The sequence below is a fragment of the Larimichthys crocea genome, chromosome XIX (assembly GCF_000972845.2).
Source record: "Larimichthys crocea isolate SSNF chromosome XIX, L_crocea_2.0, whole genome shotgun sequence".
NCBI classification, from domain to species: domain Eukaryota; kingdom Metazoa; phylum Chordata; class Actinopteri; family Sciaenidae; genus Larimichthys; species Larimichthys crocea.
The window spans coordinates 735123-751737 of NC_040029.1; the positions used below are offsets into that span (position 1 = coordinate 735123).

Here is a 16615-nt window from a genome sequence, read left to right on the forward strand (position 1 = left end):
TGGTGCCAAAATATTAGAAACAGTCCAGTCCAAAGTTGAATTTATGGTTGTATTTGATTGTACATTACAGTGTTTCTGATGAAGTGTTTATTTATAATATATTATAAATAACATAACACCTAACAAAGAAACAAACATTTTCTTCAATAAACAATCAAATAAATTACTAGATTACTAGCATCAAAATAAGTACCAACAAATACCAAAAAACGTACTTACCTACCTTTCTACCTACCTACCCTCCTATCCATCTACCTACCTACTTACCAACCTCACTACCTACCTACCTACCTACCCTCTTATCCATCTACCTACCTACTTACCTACATACCAACCTAACTACCTACTTACCTACCTACCTACCTACCTACCTACCTACCTACCTACCTACCTACCCTCCTACCTTCCTATTCATCTACCTACCTACTTACCTACCTACCTACCCTACTATCCATCTACCTATCTTCCTACCTACCTACCCATCTACATACCCTCCTATCCATCTACCTACCTACCTACCTACCCACCTAACGTCTCTCCCACCCATCTACCTACCTACCCTCCTATCCATCTACCTATCTTCCTACCTACCTACCTACCTACCTACCTACCTACCTACCTACCTACCTACCCTCCTATCGATCTTCCTACCTACCCTCCTATCCATCTACCTACCTACCTACCTACCTACCTACCTACCCATCTATGGTATCTTCCTTCCTACCCATCTACTGTACCTATCTACCTCATGTCTTTCTCATGTTAAAATGGCTGCTGTAAAAAGATCTGTTACCCACAATGACCCATGATATTATTGCACCTCCAAAAATGAGTCAATCGAAGGATAAACGTGTATAAAATACTCAAAGTACACGCAGGTCAAACTTGTACCTGAGTAAAGTCTGACGTCACTTCTTCGTCTCTTTGGCGCCATCTGTCTGATTTCCAACAGCTCGTCTGAGGCTTCAACGCGCATGCGCAGAGCTCCTGGCTCTGAATCTGGTTTTGCTCGTCTTCAATGAAAGTACGATCCGTCCTCTGTGCTGCATCCCAGGTGAGACTTACCTCATTTACCGGCATTTTAAGGTGCTTTTTATCGGAGAGGCGACGTCTGTTTTCTCGCTGCAGCTGTCTGTCAGCCACAAACGTCATTTTGCCACTTGCAGGGATTGCATAAAGCTATCAGCAGCTACTTTGTACTCGAGTATTTTGTATTTTATGTGACTTTATGGTGACATATAAACTCTTCACGCCATCAATTCTGCACAAATACGCTCCGACGATTTAGATTAAGCAACGCTGTTACCATGCACATACCTACCTGAGCGACTCTAATAGCCTGAGGTGTTACAGATCATCACATACAGTCAATTAATTATTGACCTGATGCAATAACAAAGTCCAGAGCCGGTCTTAAAGGTCGCAGAGACTCTTCTGCATCTTAAAACACTCAATCTGGTTTAAGTTTGCATGCATGCCCATTGTCCTAAAGTCATCTCCTGATAGATTATTACTTTATTATTGTAATATAATCCCCTGCAGTCAAATTAGTCAAGAAAAGCAAGATTGTGGACGCTGCAGAAGCCCCCAGACCTCCATGTTCGGTCACATTTTAGTGTCTTTCAGCATTCTCCTGCTGTCTTTTATTGTGAAAGACTGTGCCGTCAACTCGTCTTTCTTTGTTTTGTCTTCAAGGTGTGTCTGCCGTCCCTCGCCCACATGACTCACGTCTTCGTCTACGGCACCCTGAAGAAAGGGCAGCCCAACTACTACCGCATGTTCGACAGCGCCAACGGCAAGGCGGAGTTCCTCGCCTCGGCTTGCACCACCCAGAAGTACCCGCTGGTGATTGCCAACAAGTACAACATCCCCTTCCTCCTCAACATCCCTGGCCAGGGTCGCAGAGTCCAGGGCGAGATCTACAAGGTGGATGACCCGATGCTGAAATTCCTGGACGCCTTCGAAGGGGTTCCCACCATGTATCAGCGGACTCTGGTCGAGCTGGAGGTGAAGGAGTGGGTCGGAGATGCAGGCGGAGAGAAGAAGCCGGCAGCGGGCAGCAAAGTAGAGGCGTTTGTGTACAGCACGACCACGTATGAGCCAGAATGGCCGTCGCTGCCCAACTACGAGAGCTATGACTCGTATGGAGATCACGGGCTTCAATATGTGACCAGAGAAGGACGAGACTGAGGAGAGCGGCGCAGGCGAAGGAGAACATCTCAAGGAAATCTCACCTAAACACACTCCTTATGTCTTATTTTGAAAATCTTTTTGATTTGTGGGTGTGTTGCGGTCCACGTCCGACCTGCGGCATGTGCTGCATCTTTAAAAACAATCATCATAATGCACTTTAGCTGACATGTAAGTGTCAGCTCTGTTTGATTAACTGAGCCAATGCACATATTACAACAGAAGTAGCCTAAAGGAGATCGCCTCACTGTCACGCTCTGTAGTTGCATATATAGATATATATAAAAACCGGTTGTACTGTGTGTCACTGTGAAATGAGATCTCCTGAGAAGCAGCAGCAGGCTTTGTGTAACTGTTAAACAAATTAAAGGCTTTATCATGTTTCATAGCAACGACCTCGACCTGCCAGACTGCATTCCTGGGTTTAAAACAGTCCGACTTTACCGTACTGTACACTTCATCACATGAATAGTGTGATGCTGTTGACGGCGTGCACGCCACCCATACTTAAGATTTCTGAAGTTGGACAACAAAGTCGACTTAAAACTTATTTGTAAAGAGAGTAAAGACAGGTGTCACCAATGATGCTAATAAAGTCCAAGGGTCTATCTTGCTGAAGAAGGTTTCTTACTGAGTAAAAGCTGTTTGAATTCTCTAAATGTTAAAGGAAAGGAGTTTGAGTGCTCCCTTTCCTATCTCCTTTAGCAGAGGAAACACCGGACTATCCTTGATGAAAGTAAAGGAGGTCACCTCGACCCATAATTCCACGTGACAGCAGTATGTTTTGTAGTCCATCCTCTTAAATTTGTAGTTCCGTCGTCGCATGATGGCGTAGTCGTGTTCTCCTAACTCCTTATGAAATCACCTTTGCATCTTTCCTTGACCTCGTGACGTTTTCCATCGAGGTCAAGAAAAAGTGTTTAGGAAAGACCGTAGGAGGTCGTTGTCAAGGTGCTGCTGTGGTGCAATAAATGGAATTGAACCTTAATCCGTGTCATTGGTAACACCCGACGCTGTTTCTTGTCAAAATCATCATCTTCCTCTTTGTCATGTCATCCTGTTCTCATCTGTCGCTCTGTCCTTTAAAACTATATAAAAACCCAACACATCCACCTATGAGTCGTTTTTTTTTTCTCCATATGAACACAATCTTTTCTCATCTTTATTTAGAATATTAAAATCCAGAAAATCTGGAGGAATACAGAAGAAGGAGAAGAAGAAGATATTTGGCAAACGAACCAGTGAAATCTCTGTTGGCGTCGGAAGCAGTTTGGAAGTTTGAAAAAAGAAAACATGAGAAACAACAACAAAAAAAACATTTCACAGTGTATCAAAGTACTGTACAAAAAGTCGCCTTACAAAGAAAGAAAAGAAAAGATGGATGTTTTTTTTCTAACTGTGTCCAAACTGGCATCACATTTAATTCATCTAATTTTTATACAGATTGTCAGACAACACATGAGTGTGTTCACATACACACCGTTCTCCACAAATACTTTAAAATCCAGGTTTAGGTTGAGCGTTTCACGTACATTTTTTTATCCTCGTTACGAATCGGAAACTCCTGCTTCAGTGTCTAAAATACTTCTTGGTAAACCCCGTTTTTATTTCATTCAGGTTAATCGTAAAGATAAAATCCAACTCACTGTAAACGGGAAACATCGTTGGGGGTGAATATTAAATCGTACGTGTGTGCATGTGAACTTCACTCTGACAGTCGTGTGAAGGAACCAGTCGCCTGTGCAGCCTGCGCGGCGCGGAAAATAAAAGTTAATTATGAAGTACGTCGTGGACGACTGCCATCGCAGACAGTTTGTCTCTAATCAGACACTAGTGGTGCAGGAAGTGTGGAGTAAGAGGGTTGGAGGTGAAGTGGGAGGACCTCTGAGCGATGTGTGTGTGAGTGTGTTTTCAGAGGTATTAATTAGCGTGGAGTCGAGCGCACGCTGTGTGATTCTATAATGAGAGTCTTTTCTGTTTGTTTGTGCAGCCTGAAGTTCAGATCTCCTCCCTGGCGAGAGTCTCTCGGTGCAGCAGAGGAGGAGGAGGAGAGCCGAGGGAGGCGGATTCATCAGTAAAGGTCTTTCCTGGTGCTTGGCAGCAAACGGCTGGCGGAGCAGGTGGCGCTTCGGATCACCTCCATCCACCTGGAGGTGAGCAAAACAAGGACATGACAGGTTTACAGCCATTAGTGCTGAACTTTAGCACCGTGAGAGCCATTTATATGTTAGCCTACATTAAAGTTGTGTTTATATTTGCTCTTAAGTGCTAAAATACAGGCACACACATATCTTTGTTCTTTCCGACAGGTGGCAGTGCCAAAAGGTTAAATGCAGGTAGTTAGTCTGCGAATATTGGCTCAAAAGAAAGCTTTTCACCTTGAATTCCCGAAAGGTCTGCTTGTTCTCTGCTATAATTAGTTATCTTTCCTTGACGTCAAAGAATAGAGTGTTGTGTTCAACCCCCATCGAGGATCACCCAAAGTAGCATACCTCTCAAAAGTGTACTCGCTCTCTGATCTGAAGTAGTAGACGTGGGATTTAAAGTGGAGCTTGAAGACGTAGTCCTTGTGGATGTTCTCCGACTCAGACGGGACGGTAACGGAGTAGCCCAGCAGAGGGAGGCTGGCCAGGGGGTAGTCATCCTGCGAGAAGACGGACCACAAGAACCACAAGGAGATCTTTACATCACCGACACTGTAAACTGACCCAAAGTCTGCCAACGTTTGATCGCCGTATCTCACCTGGTGTGACTTGTAGAAGAAGAGGCTGAAGTTGGTGAAGACCACCCAGAGTTTCTGCCAGCCGTTACTGTTCTTAAACTTCCTCAGCAGGTTACCTGAGAGCTGGTTCTGCAAACACAAAAGACACCTGAGGTCAAATAAAGTGACATGAAATCACTGGTTCCAATTAAAGTGTTAGAAAATGGGAGGAAAAGACTAATTACACGCATGCAAAACATGACAATAACACACCCCGTATCCACACTTAAAGGATATATAATTTTAGAAACTCTCTTCCAGGTTTATCTGGCAGGAAGTTGTAACATTTAGGAATCTTAGTCCTCTCTATTTATCCATTTATCAGATCATGTAGTTCTCCCAATAAGGATCAATACATTGTCGCTGTTGCAGTACCTCTCTGCTCCAGTAGGTGTCACTAAAGGACAGGCTGTGTGTTCAGTACCAGCAAACCACAGAGAAAGACACGGGCCCCTGAAGTCTGCTGAGGGGCCTCATCAACTCACAGGCCGGACTACTACTGGCCTCTTAATGTCAGCAGAGAGACAAACAGACGACAATGGGGGGTGGAGACAGGAAAGAGAGGTAAAGATGGAGGTATAGAGGACAGAAAAGGACAAAAACATGAGAAAAGTGAGACAAAGGACATTGAATCAATGGTCCTTTGCCTGTGGAGAGACACACAGAGCTAAACACACTGGACAAACACTCAACACACAAGCTTCAAGGCTGACGTGTGGAGAGGACGTTTAAAGAGACACAAACACAGTCCGGTACCTCCACAGCGACGCTAAAGTCCACCATGGACACGCTGGTGTTGCGATGCCAGCAGACGTGCACGGTGGTGTTACCACGGTGACCCTGGCGCTCCAGAGACGAGCGCGAGCCGCAGAGCTCCTCCTCCGACTCCACCTCAGCTCCACCGTCCTCCGACAGCTCTGGAGAACGACATGATGGTTAGCAGAGAGAACAATGTACACATTAAACTATCCACCATTTAATAAAACTTATTTATTTATATATAAAAGTGTATATATGTTATTAATAAATAAAAATATACATAAAATAAAGTGGTGAGTCGTCTGCATAATGACTAATAAAAGGTTAAAGATGAGATTTTAAAGACATAACACTATTAGCTTGAAGATAAAGTACATTATGGCTTCATATTCAAGACAATTAGTCTTTAAAATATAATATCTTATGGCTTCATATTCAAGACAATTAGTCTTTAAAATATAATATCATCTGTGTTTACAGACAAATACACTTCATGTTTTAGTATTAACCTCCTCTTATCTTCACAAAATGTAGACAAACATTGTCAGTCAAATCAAAAAATATTGAAAAACCAATGAAAAATATGGTTAGCTGAATAAATACAGCTTCATAAGTTTCTCTTTTACCACCAATTAGATAAATTCCATTATTTATTTATCTAACTTCAGTATTATTTATTGTAATTAGCTGTTTTGGCTTGTCTGTTAGCCTTTTGTCAGGGCTCTATCTTATAACAGCACACAATATTTAAGCTTTAAAAGAATATATTACAACTTTATTGGCTGTTGAGGGATTAGAGATAATTAGTATCAACATTGTGTGTCCTGGGTTTTTTTAGCATGTAGAGCTCTGAATACTGGGTACAAAAAGATGACTACAACAATGAACTACAACAATGTTTTCTTGGCATCTCATGAGATTCTTCCCAGAACGTGCTGGACAGGATAAACCCCAGACAAACAGGCTCTTCAGTGTTTTGTTATCTCGTTTTGTTTCGCATGACTGGCTGATGTTCTGCATTTAAACTGTAGCTCGAAGTGGGAATTGCCACGTGGCCACTCGAATGGATCCAGAGCATTGGTTTGAACCTCCTGCTTTGGGTTTTTTTGAGGTCGCTGACCCTTTTATAACAAGACTTGGACGTAGTTCTGTAGCAAAAATCTGGTTTTAATAGATTCACTCTGTTTGGAAACAGCTAAACAAGCGAGCCATGACACCAGTTAGCACAAGTTTGGTTTAAACATGGCTGCAGATCTCGCAGAACAAAGCGTTCAAAGTCATTTCAAAACAGTCTGGACCAAAGAAAGGAGAAAAAAACTCCCCCTTTTGTTATTACGTGTAAGCCAATACTCTGCAGCAGTTTGAGTTATAAATGTACATAGCAGGTGATTTAGCTGTGGGGACAATGAAGACGTCAAACCAAAGGTCACCGGGCGGAGGCTTCATTGAAAGTTGTGACAAGCGTTTTAAGATGAAGAATGAGAAAAAAGAAGAGAAAAGGGGGCGACAGATGGGGAGCCTGGACCTACATAGATCGGGTGACTTTAAAAATATGATGAAAGACAACCTGGAAGAATTCAGAGGGATTATTCATGAGGTGCTGATGGCAGCCATCTGTCGTTTGTAGAGGGAAAGAAAGGATTGAAGTGCTGCACAGTTATGTGGACTGTAGGTGAAAAGATGATCCATTTCCCATATTGATGAAAGTAAATATCAGCCAACAGATCCTAGCTCACATTAAGCAATCATGGGTAACAAGTCCCATGTGGAAACAGTTCCAGAAACTGTCTTGTGGGACTTGTTAGGACTGATCGTTGTCAGACAGTCCTGCATTACTTTGATTAAGCTGGCAGGAAGTAGTTAGCAGGTTAGAGTAGCGGTCGTTCATGGTTCAAATCCTCTAAATCAATAAAAAACTGAAGTGAGGTGAGGTATCTTCACTTGTAAAGATCAATGTTTCCCTGACTGGCTAGGACACGTGTTGGCAATCGACTTGACGCATTTATACAAACTTATAGTGACGCTCTTAAAGCTGTAATTTAAATTAAAGATCTAATGAAGACACGTTTAAGAACAAAACACTGAATTAACGAATCTCTGCACATTGTATGCATCGTAAGAATAAGCTTTAGTGTCAGAACATGTGGTCAAATGGCCTGAACGTGATTGTCTTGACTTGTTGCACCTTTATTGGTTAAATATAAATGTCAGGTTGCTCAGTAGTTTGTGTTTTTGAGGAGGCGAGACATGATAACGGTCCATATTTTGAGGCTGTCTCTCCTGAAAGGCAGCCGTGGTGTTGCAATCAGTTGTTCACATGACAAATTACGGAAATAACTGTGTGAAGAATTTTAAAAAAAAGAAGTGAAAGAAACTCTGTAAAGTGGGAAAGAGACTTACTGTTGTCAGAGAGGCTGGTGGACAGCAGATCAGTTTCTGGGCTGCTGCTCTGCTCCGCCAGGTCGATGGCCATCCTGATGTCCTCCACCCACCGCTCCATCTCCGACGCACAGCTGGATGCAAACGGAGAGAAAATGAGGTTGTACATAGGTGATGACAAAGTTGGATTTCAGCTTCTCATATGTGAATATTTGCAGGAAACTTCAGGTTGTGCGCTAAACAAGACATCCGAGGATTTTACGGACCAATCAACTCGATATCGATCGATAATTACGCCTTCACGTGTGTTCATGTATACCTGGCTGCCACCACAACAGACTGCCGCTGTCCAAACAAGGTGAACGAATGAGGCACTCCCCACTCTTCTTCACTTTCTCTGATCTGCATAAACACACACGTCATCATCAAACTTCAATGTACTGAAGAATAAAGTTCCATTATGTGACCGCGAGTTGCTCAAATTGTTGCACGTTGGGAATATGGTCACGTACCGTCATGCCATACAGGGGCAGCTGGCCGTGAACTTTGAACTGGTTGGACGGGGTCATTCCTCGACTGGTGTACACCAACGAATCGCTGAACTGGAGAGGACGAAGAGAAGAAGTTAGATTTCTTGCTATCGCTGATAGTAGTTTTGCTTTGAAAAGCAGCGGAGATGTCGTACCAGGAAGAACATCCTCTGCTGAAGGCCTTTCCCCGAGAGCTTGCTGAGGCAGCCGAGCCTGATGAATTCCTGCGAGTTAAACACAAACACACCGTCACAAACCAAATCTTGCAGGTCAGTCAGTCACTTCTACAGACAGCAACAAACTGTAAAGAGTCTAACCCTGCCGGGGATGACGAGGTTCTCGATGCCGGTCAGATCTTTCTTCAACTCTAGAAGCTTCTGGAAGTTCTCCATCTTCATCATGGTGCCTTGGAGCTGCACCACCATCTCAGAGATGTCGGCCAGTCCCGCTAAAAGGAAGATGACAAGATGACTTTATTAAAAAGAAAGAGAAACAAGTCGACATGAGGGAGCAAAGGCGGCGATACTGTACCTCTGCAGTCCCTGAAGTCGTCGTGGGTTGGCGGGTAGTGCTTGCAGAGCCTCTCCAGGATGAGTTTGTAGTGCAGCAGGCGATGGAGAGGCCTCAGGAGGAAGATGTTGAAGGGAAGGTAGCAAACTCTCTGCTGCTCGAAGTCTCGACACAGAGCCTCCACCTTCCGGCCTGACCTGACGGACAGCAATGCAGTAGCGATATATAACGTTAAACTAAACCTGCTCAAGGACCGCAGATAGAAACTAAAGCTTCACTTTAAAACAGATTATTCAAGTATTTCACCTTTAAAACACAAGAAACGCCAAGAAAGTCATCTCAGTGAAGACGCAGGGTTGCAAATAACATTCAGTAGCCTCCTTTAACTCACCTACAGGCCCGCTCCAGCTCGACCAAACACTCTGAATGTTTCTGAAGGTGAACCGTCAACTGCTGCAGACGCAAAAAAGAAACGAAAATCAACATTTCTACACCTGAAATCCAACGGGGTGCCATGGTGCAAAAGGAAAGAATAAGAGGAAAGGGGCATCTTTACCCTCAGACCCTGAATGTTCTTCAGGAGAATGTCACCAATTCGTTGATAGTCTCCTTTAATGTGGGCGTTAGAACGACCCTCCCTAAAAAGGAAAGAAACAGAGAGAGAAATTTAAATCTTCTTTAACGTGCAGTACCGTTTATTCGTCAGTAGGTGTCAGGACAGAGTCACGTTTGGACCGCGCACGACTGGAAAATCTTCACTCAATTCCCACAATCCCATTCATCTAACTGGACCCTCTCCAAATGTGTGTGTGTGTTATCCTCCTGTCTGTCATTACAGAAATAACACACAAGATTCCCATAGGAGGAAATGAGGATTTTGCATGTACATGTCGGTTCCCATGCAAAGCTCTAGGGTGAAGGGATGGTTTGGGTTAGCTGTGATGGTCTTCTGCAACTTAAAAGTGATTTAAAAAAATGTGTTTATGCTTTCTTGACGTGAAGCCTGTCAGAAAAACACTAATCTGGTCTTCAAATGATAGATTTGTTTTGTTTACATCCAGTAATCCGATTTAATTTCTTGAATTTCGACTGAATGTTGCTGCAGCATTTTCCAACTTTTCTGCACTCACTTAATCATCTGTAAAGTAGGATACAATGTAATGTCTACTACGCAGTTTTTAGGTGCATTTATACGTAACAAACATTCCAGTTTTCTGAATGGGCAACAGGCAGATAGATACTGACCACTGCGCCAGCCGCTGCTCCACCTCTTTGAGGAATCCCTGGTGAAACTTGTAGACGGGATCGTAGCTGGCGGAGATCAGGTTTTTAACAGAGTCTGGGAAGGATTCATCTTTTCCCGCAACACCCTGGAATGACTACAGAAGAACAAATGTTGTAAGAGCAGAGAACACGGGTTGCTTTCAAAGCTAACTTATTTCATTCGCTGTAATGGAATCAGTCGATCAGTGATTTTATGTCTTTACCAGATATATCTGAAAGCCAGATTTCTGAGATTTTGGGGCTCCATTTATAGATTGGTTATTATATTTTTGTTGAAGGAGAAGGTGAGGCTCTCAAATCTTGCTGATTTTCTGTCTCACATGATAATAAATTGTTTATTTGGAGGTTTTGGAGGACTGTTTTAGATAAAAAACAGGACTTTTAGGCATTTTTACACTATTTCCTGCTATTTATCTATCAAAAAAACAGAGAAAATCATAAAAGTTGCAGCCCTAGTTACAGTAAGACTAAACCTGCATCATAAAATCATGCTTTAGAACAAAATAATACACTATATCACACATTCAAATGGAAATCCCCCAAACAGACACTGACAGTGACTTAAATGAGGAGCCGCCCTGAAAACGAGGTCGGTGGGTCAGGATGATATTTGTTTGCACCGAGGATCACCGTGATCCTCCTGCCAGAGCGAGTGCACTACAACCCCTGACACGGAGGCGTCAGATTCCCCGTTCAGAGTAAATCACAAGCAGTTATGACAGACAGTGCAGACAGGAGGCCGTCCAGCTGTTTCACAGAAGGACTCAGCAGGAGAAAGGAAGGGCGACAGCGAGGGAAGAAGGAGGGAAGAAGGAGGCGAGCTGTGCCAGCCAAAGAAAATATTTAAGAGGTTTTTGGAGAAAAAAAGTGGCAGCGCACGCCTTCCTCCCACATGAAAGAGGGTGGAAACTAGTGAAGGAAAACAGCTGAGAGGCAGAAAAAGACACAAGAGAGGGGAAATATGATATTAACTCCACAGCAAGGTCAGAAGTCACGGTCAAACTAATACCATTAAGGCGACGGAGGCTTCAGCAGGCAGGTGCTTGCTGCTTTAGGGACTTCAACCTGTGTTTTTCCAATTGGTGGTCTCAACTCATGCTCCTCATTTGCTCACATAAAAAGACAAAGTCTGACCCACATTAAGCTGCTCTTTCATCCAGAGGATTTAAGCTGCGGAGTGAGTGTTTCCTCTGTGTCGATTTTAGTGGTTTTGACTTGTAAACAGACGAGTCCGGGCGCTAACGGTGTGTGGAAACAAGATGCATAGCTGGATTTTTATCTGTCATCTGTCCTGCACAAGAATGACGTTCATAAAGCCTCAGATGTCGACACTCACAGGCCAAACTAGCCTGTTTTCAGGAGAGCTGGACTAAGCTCCATGTCCCAATATTTTGGCTTCAAGACGACCAAACTGAGCTCACTTTCCCGATATTTCTTTAAACTGTGACTCACATGAGCTTTTTAAAGACTAACATTAGTCCCAAAATTCAGGCTTTGAATTAACCACCAGCATCAAGGCTTTGAAAGAGGCCGACCTTGGTTCACGGCCTGGTGGGGAATGTGTTTACACTTGGCAAAACAAACTCCTGGTCTTAACATAGATGGATTTGCTCTCAAGCTGTTGAGAAGTTCGCATCCACATGGCACGAGGAGGCTCAGACCGAGTGGACAAACACTCATCCCTTACCTCTGTGATGACCTGCAGGTCTTTGAGGTAGGTCCGCTCCGTGGTCAACAGTTCCTTGGCGATGAAGTAGGCCTTATCTGTGGGAAACTTCTGGACACAAACACAAAGAGAAGATCGATCCATCTGTCCATCCATTCACATATCCACTCAGAAATAACTCAGAAGACAGCTTTAGCGAGACGGGCAGCAGTTTGACCTTGTCATGCTTTAGATATGCTGCAAATGCTTGTCCATGCACCTTGAAGTAAATAGGGGACGTGCAAACTAAAACTGAATAACCAAAAGGTTTGTTTACTCCTTAAAAAGAAGTCAATTGGTCAGTAAAAACGGTCTTTTGAAACAGAAAGAAGCGCAGATGTGATGCTGAAACGCCAACTTTTACTTTATCTAATATGAATTGAAGAAAACGGTGTGACATTTTGACAAATACGTTTGCTCAGATTGTTGCCGAGAGTTGGACGAGAAGATTGACATCTCACATGCCTATATGGTGACTACAAAGCTGGTTAGCTTAGCTTAGCGTAGCTTAGCATAAAGACTGGGAACAGGGGGAACTGCTATCCTGTCCAAAGTTAACAAAAGTAAACAAATTCCAGATAAAAGCACAACTTGTCGTCTTTTAATAGATATTTTTTGTTGTGTTTAGATGGAGTCAGGCTAGCCTCTTCCCTTTGCTTCCAGTCTTTGTGCTAAGCTAAGCTAACTAGCTGTGGGCTTCATATTTACCGGGGTTTGTTTGGGAGGGTATGAGCTGTGCAAATTAGTGATTTTTGGGCTATAAATGTCAAAGTGACTTGAAATGAATTGCCGTTCTTCCAACATATAAAGAGCTAACAGAGTTGCTTATAACAGCAGATAGTGAAAGAAGAGGAAGGTAGATCTTTAATTAGATTGGAAACATGCTACTAATCACTTCATTTGTTTATGGTACAATGAAGATAAAGTGTTCACCCATCCACCCTCTCCCTATCTGGATCCCCACCTTCCTCCTCGCCTCCTCTTCATCCTCGTTGCGGACACACCCGGCGTCATTGAGCAGCGGGCTGGTGAGAGGTGATAACTGCCATCCCTCTGGACTCGGACCTGGACCCAGGAGGACACCGCTGTTGCCCAACCCTTGTCCGTTCACCGAGCCGTTACCATTAAGGACCACGTGGGGGCTTCCTCCCGGAGAGTCCTCTGAACCGGGACTTTCTGCAGAGGGGAGGAGAGGAAAATAGGAAAATGGAAAAGGGGACAGGAATAGAACAAAGAGTGAGATAAGGAAGAAGATGGCAGGAAAGGATAAGGGTGGTGGTTAAAATCAAATCTACACATACAGCATAAAAAAAAGATACTTTCATGAAATTCACTGCCAACTTTCAGAGGAGGAAAAAGGATTCCTGCGTTTAAACATATCCCCTGAAAAATCCCTCTAAATGTAAACCAACCTGTATGGCGTTGAATTTCAAAGTTATACAACGTTACTCGATCAGGCAGGTCGCCACATGACAAAAATGCTACTCAGAAGGAGCCTACAACTACTCTATGCCTCTATTTGGACCCTCGTCTAGAAGGGGAAAAAACAATAAATGTGAGGTAGATGTTAGTAAGGAGCTACAGATTGTAGGTTTAATTGCAAGAGCATATCTGTGCATTATAAGGGCAAGTAAGAGGAGAAGGCGTCAAGGTTATGAGCAAAGAAATGATCTTTATAACGCACTGTAAGCCAGAGATATTTGTATTTAAAAACAAGCCTGCAACCAACTTTCACTATCAGTTAATGCACCGGTTATTTTCCAGATCAACCGATCAATCGTTTGGTTCAACGGTCCAAAATCCTCGCTCACATTTCACGTTTGAGAAGCCGAAGCCAGAGAATATTTGGCCTTTTACTGCTTAAACGATTATCAAAATAGTTGCAGGTTAACTTTCTCAAATGGACTAATCGTTTCGGGCCTAGTTGAAAGACATTTCCCTTACAATGCACCACAGATATGATCTTCTACAGATGTGTGATAGTGGTGCGAGCTGCGATCGTAGTCTGATTGCAACTTTTAGGGGAGAATATCATCATCCGGACAGAAGAATACAGAGTTAAACCTACTTTTCACTACAGCTAGAGTCACTACAGAGGTACTACTAAGTTGTGACTGTATACTTGCCCGGTTGCAAAGTTTCCAAAGAGTCCATTGTTATACACCAAACTGGATCATGGGTAAAAACCATGGCAAGTGCAGATCTGTGACGGTGGGTGCTATAAAAGAACTTACCACCAACAAAAAACGAGCAAACAGAAACTAGAAAAAAAAACATGAAACACAAACAGAAACGGGTCGATTCATGTGCACATGCACGACGACGAACACGACGAACAACCGCTACTCTACAATCTAGCTACCACAACACAAGACACACAGGTAGAGTAATCGAACATCGGTTTCCTCTACAGAAAATTCTGGAGTCCCTTTTCTTCGAACATACAAGGTTGTTTTTTATTGACACTAGTGCACACAATCAGTTACAGTGTTAAAAAGAGAGATGAAGGGTAAAGAAATATAAAGAGTAAAACCTCAAAGAAGTCACAAGAAAATAAATCCAGTGTGCTTTTGTGATGAAAATAAAAAGGACAGGTGAGCAGGAGTACAAAGTGTTACAAGAAAACCAGTGAGTCTGTGCGTCTTTAGGCCATACAGTGAGTATGTGTTAAGGGAAAAATCATTTTGTTCTCTTGGAAAAAGGAATAAAAATAAATTTTTAGCAGACTGGCAGCAGTTTGACCTTTGCATGTTCAGTATTTATCGTGATTTCATGCCTTAGAGACGCTGCAAATGCTTGTCCATGCACCTTGAAGTAAATACAGAACGCGCAAACGAAAACTGCCACCAGGAAATTAGAAGAATAGCCAGAAAGTTGGTTTACTCCTTCAAAAGAAGTCAGTCGGTCAGTAAAAAAGTGTGTTATGTAAACAGAAAGAAGCACAGATGTGATGCTAAAACGCCAACTTGTATCATTTTGATTATCTAAATTGAAGAAAATGGTTTGACATTTTAGGAAACGCACTTGCTGAGACTGTTGCCAAGAGTTAGACGAGAAGATTGACATCTCACACGCCTATACGGCGAATACAAAGCTGGTTAGCTTAGTGTAGCTTAGCTTAGCATAAAGACTGGGAACAGGGGGAACTGCTAGCGCCCAAAGTTAACAAAAGTAAACAAATTCCCCATAAAAGCACAACTTGTTGTCTTTTAATAGATATTTTTTGTTGTGTTTAGATGGAGTCGGGCTAGCCTGTTCCCTCTGCTTCCAGTGTTTGTGCTAAGCTAAGCTAATTTAAGCTAAGCTAACCAGCTGTTGGCTTTACCGTACAGGCATAAGAGCGGTATCAATCTTCTCGTCTATCTCTTGGCAAGAAATCTAATAAGTGCATTTCCAAAAGTGTTCAATTGTTGGCTTTGATATCAGTCAAATAAGATCACATGATCACAGTGTGTACACCGCAGAAGAAACTACAATCATTTTACTTTTAAAGTAAAGTAATCTAGCAAATTTGGCTCTGATTAATTAACATACAACTGACAATATGAATACAAAATCACAATCTATCAGTCTGTTACTGTATGTACATTGAAATTACAATGTAAGTGACTTGCTGCAAGTGCTATTTGGTGATAGGCAGTGAAAGGGAGGACCGACTCAACTCCAGTGTTTGTGTATGTGCGCGTCCATCTCCTGACAATACTCAGACTTTCACACCTTACAAAATAAAATCATCTCTCAAAAGATATCTTTTTATTTTTTATGGGTTTTTTTGCACTTACATTTGCATTAAGCTTCACTTTACTTGTGTCTGTCTACTTGCGCCCTCTCGCTCTCTTCTTAAAAGAACGACTGGAGTTGAGTCAGTCGTGTTTTATCCTCGTACGCCGTGAGGAAACCTGGGGCTAAAAATGTTTCTAAGTATTTGAAAAAGACGCGGTGCGGTTGATCAGTCATGACGGTGACCAAATACTCTTGTTTCTACAGCTGTTAAGTTGTGTTATACTGCACCGTAAAGCCTCTCAAACATTCAAAAAACATTTTAAGCCCATGACAGAAACACAAAGTGAGTAAAAACAGAGCAGAATGACAGAAAAGCAGGGACTTTGCTCGCCTGGTTAACATGCATTCAGAGTAAAGAAAAAAGGGAAATGGCGAGAAAACAGCTTTTTTTTTTCTCTCTCTCCCACTAACAGAAAACATGCTGATAAAACAAGTGCATTTACAAAGAATGAAGCGTGAACATTTGTTTCAGGAAGAAGGAGTAGCTCTGAGGAAAGAAAAAGTTGTTTGGCTTTAGAAGGCGACTGCACATGATAAGATCCTCTGACGTTTGTAGATTAAACCCATAACATCAATGCTTTAGGGGGCAGAAAAATGTGTGTTTCTATGCACTGTGAGTCAATTATTCATGATCGCAAACCAGTATGCATGCTAACAATACAATTTGTACTGCTAGTAGGTAGTTGTCCACCTTAAAAATCCACCTTAATTTCT

At 42.6% G+C, this 16615-nt stretch overlaps 2 protein-coding genes across 2 annotated transcripts in view; one reads left to right on the plus strand and one right to left on the minus strand.

Moving 5' to 3' along the window:
* Positions 1-933: 933 nt before the first annotated feature.
* Positions 934-3950, plus strand: LOC104936515 (gamma-glutamylaminecyclotransferase). Its single transcript, XM_010752562.3, has 2 exons — positions 934-1054; positions 1696-3950. Exons 1-2 carry the CDS (start codon positions 1019-1021, stop codon positions 2188-2190), a joined length of 531 nt encoding a protein of 176 aa, XP_010750864.3. The 5' UTR covers positions 934-1018; the 3' UTR covers positions 2191-3950.
* A 153-nt stretch (positions 3951-4103) lies between these two features.
* Positions 4104-16615, minus strand: part of LOC104936516 (FERM, ARHGEF and pleckstrin domain-containing protein 1) — a 48481-nt gene continuing 35969 nt past the window's right edge. Inside the window, exons 14-28 of the mRNA XM_019258281.2 lie at positions 13083-13294; positions 12101-12190; positions 10375-10508; positions 9686-9767; positions 9521-9582; positions 9151-9326; positions 8937-9067; positions 8775-8843; positions 8602-8691; positions 8409-8491; positions 8111-8223; positions 5708-5868; positions 4934-5041; positions 4683-4834; positions 4104-4337 (exon numbers count right to left, since the gene is read on the minus strand). Of these exons, the coding sequence (XP_019113826.1) occupies positions 4262-4337; positions 4683-4834; positions 4934-5041; positions 5708-5868; positions 8111-8223; positions 8409-8491; positions 8602-8691; positions 8775-8843; positions 8937-9067; positions 9151-9326; positions 9521-9582; positions 9686-9767; positions 10375-10508; positions 12101-12190; positions 13083-13294 (1739 nt within the window). The 3' untranslated portion in view covers positions 4104-4261. The remainder of the gene's footprint in view (positions 4338-4682; positions 4835-4933; positions 5042-5707; positions 5869-8110; positions 8224-8408; positions 8492-8601; positions 8692-8774; positions 8844-8936; positions 9068-9150; positions 9327-9520; positions 9583-9685; positions 9768-10374; positions 10509-12100; positions 12191-13082; positions 13295-16615) is intronic.

What these genes read in the sequence shown, in the direction of transcription:
- LOC104936515 (XM_010752562.3), top strand. Translation starts at nt 1,019, where the DNA reads ATGAAAGTACGATCCGTCCTCTGTGCTGCATCCCAG. An exon ending in TCCTCTGTGCTGCATCCCAG is followed by an intron (nt 1,055 to 1,695) that starts GTGAGACTTACC and finishes TTTGTCTTCAAG; the next exon opens with GTGTGTCTGCCGTCCCTCGC.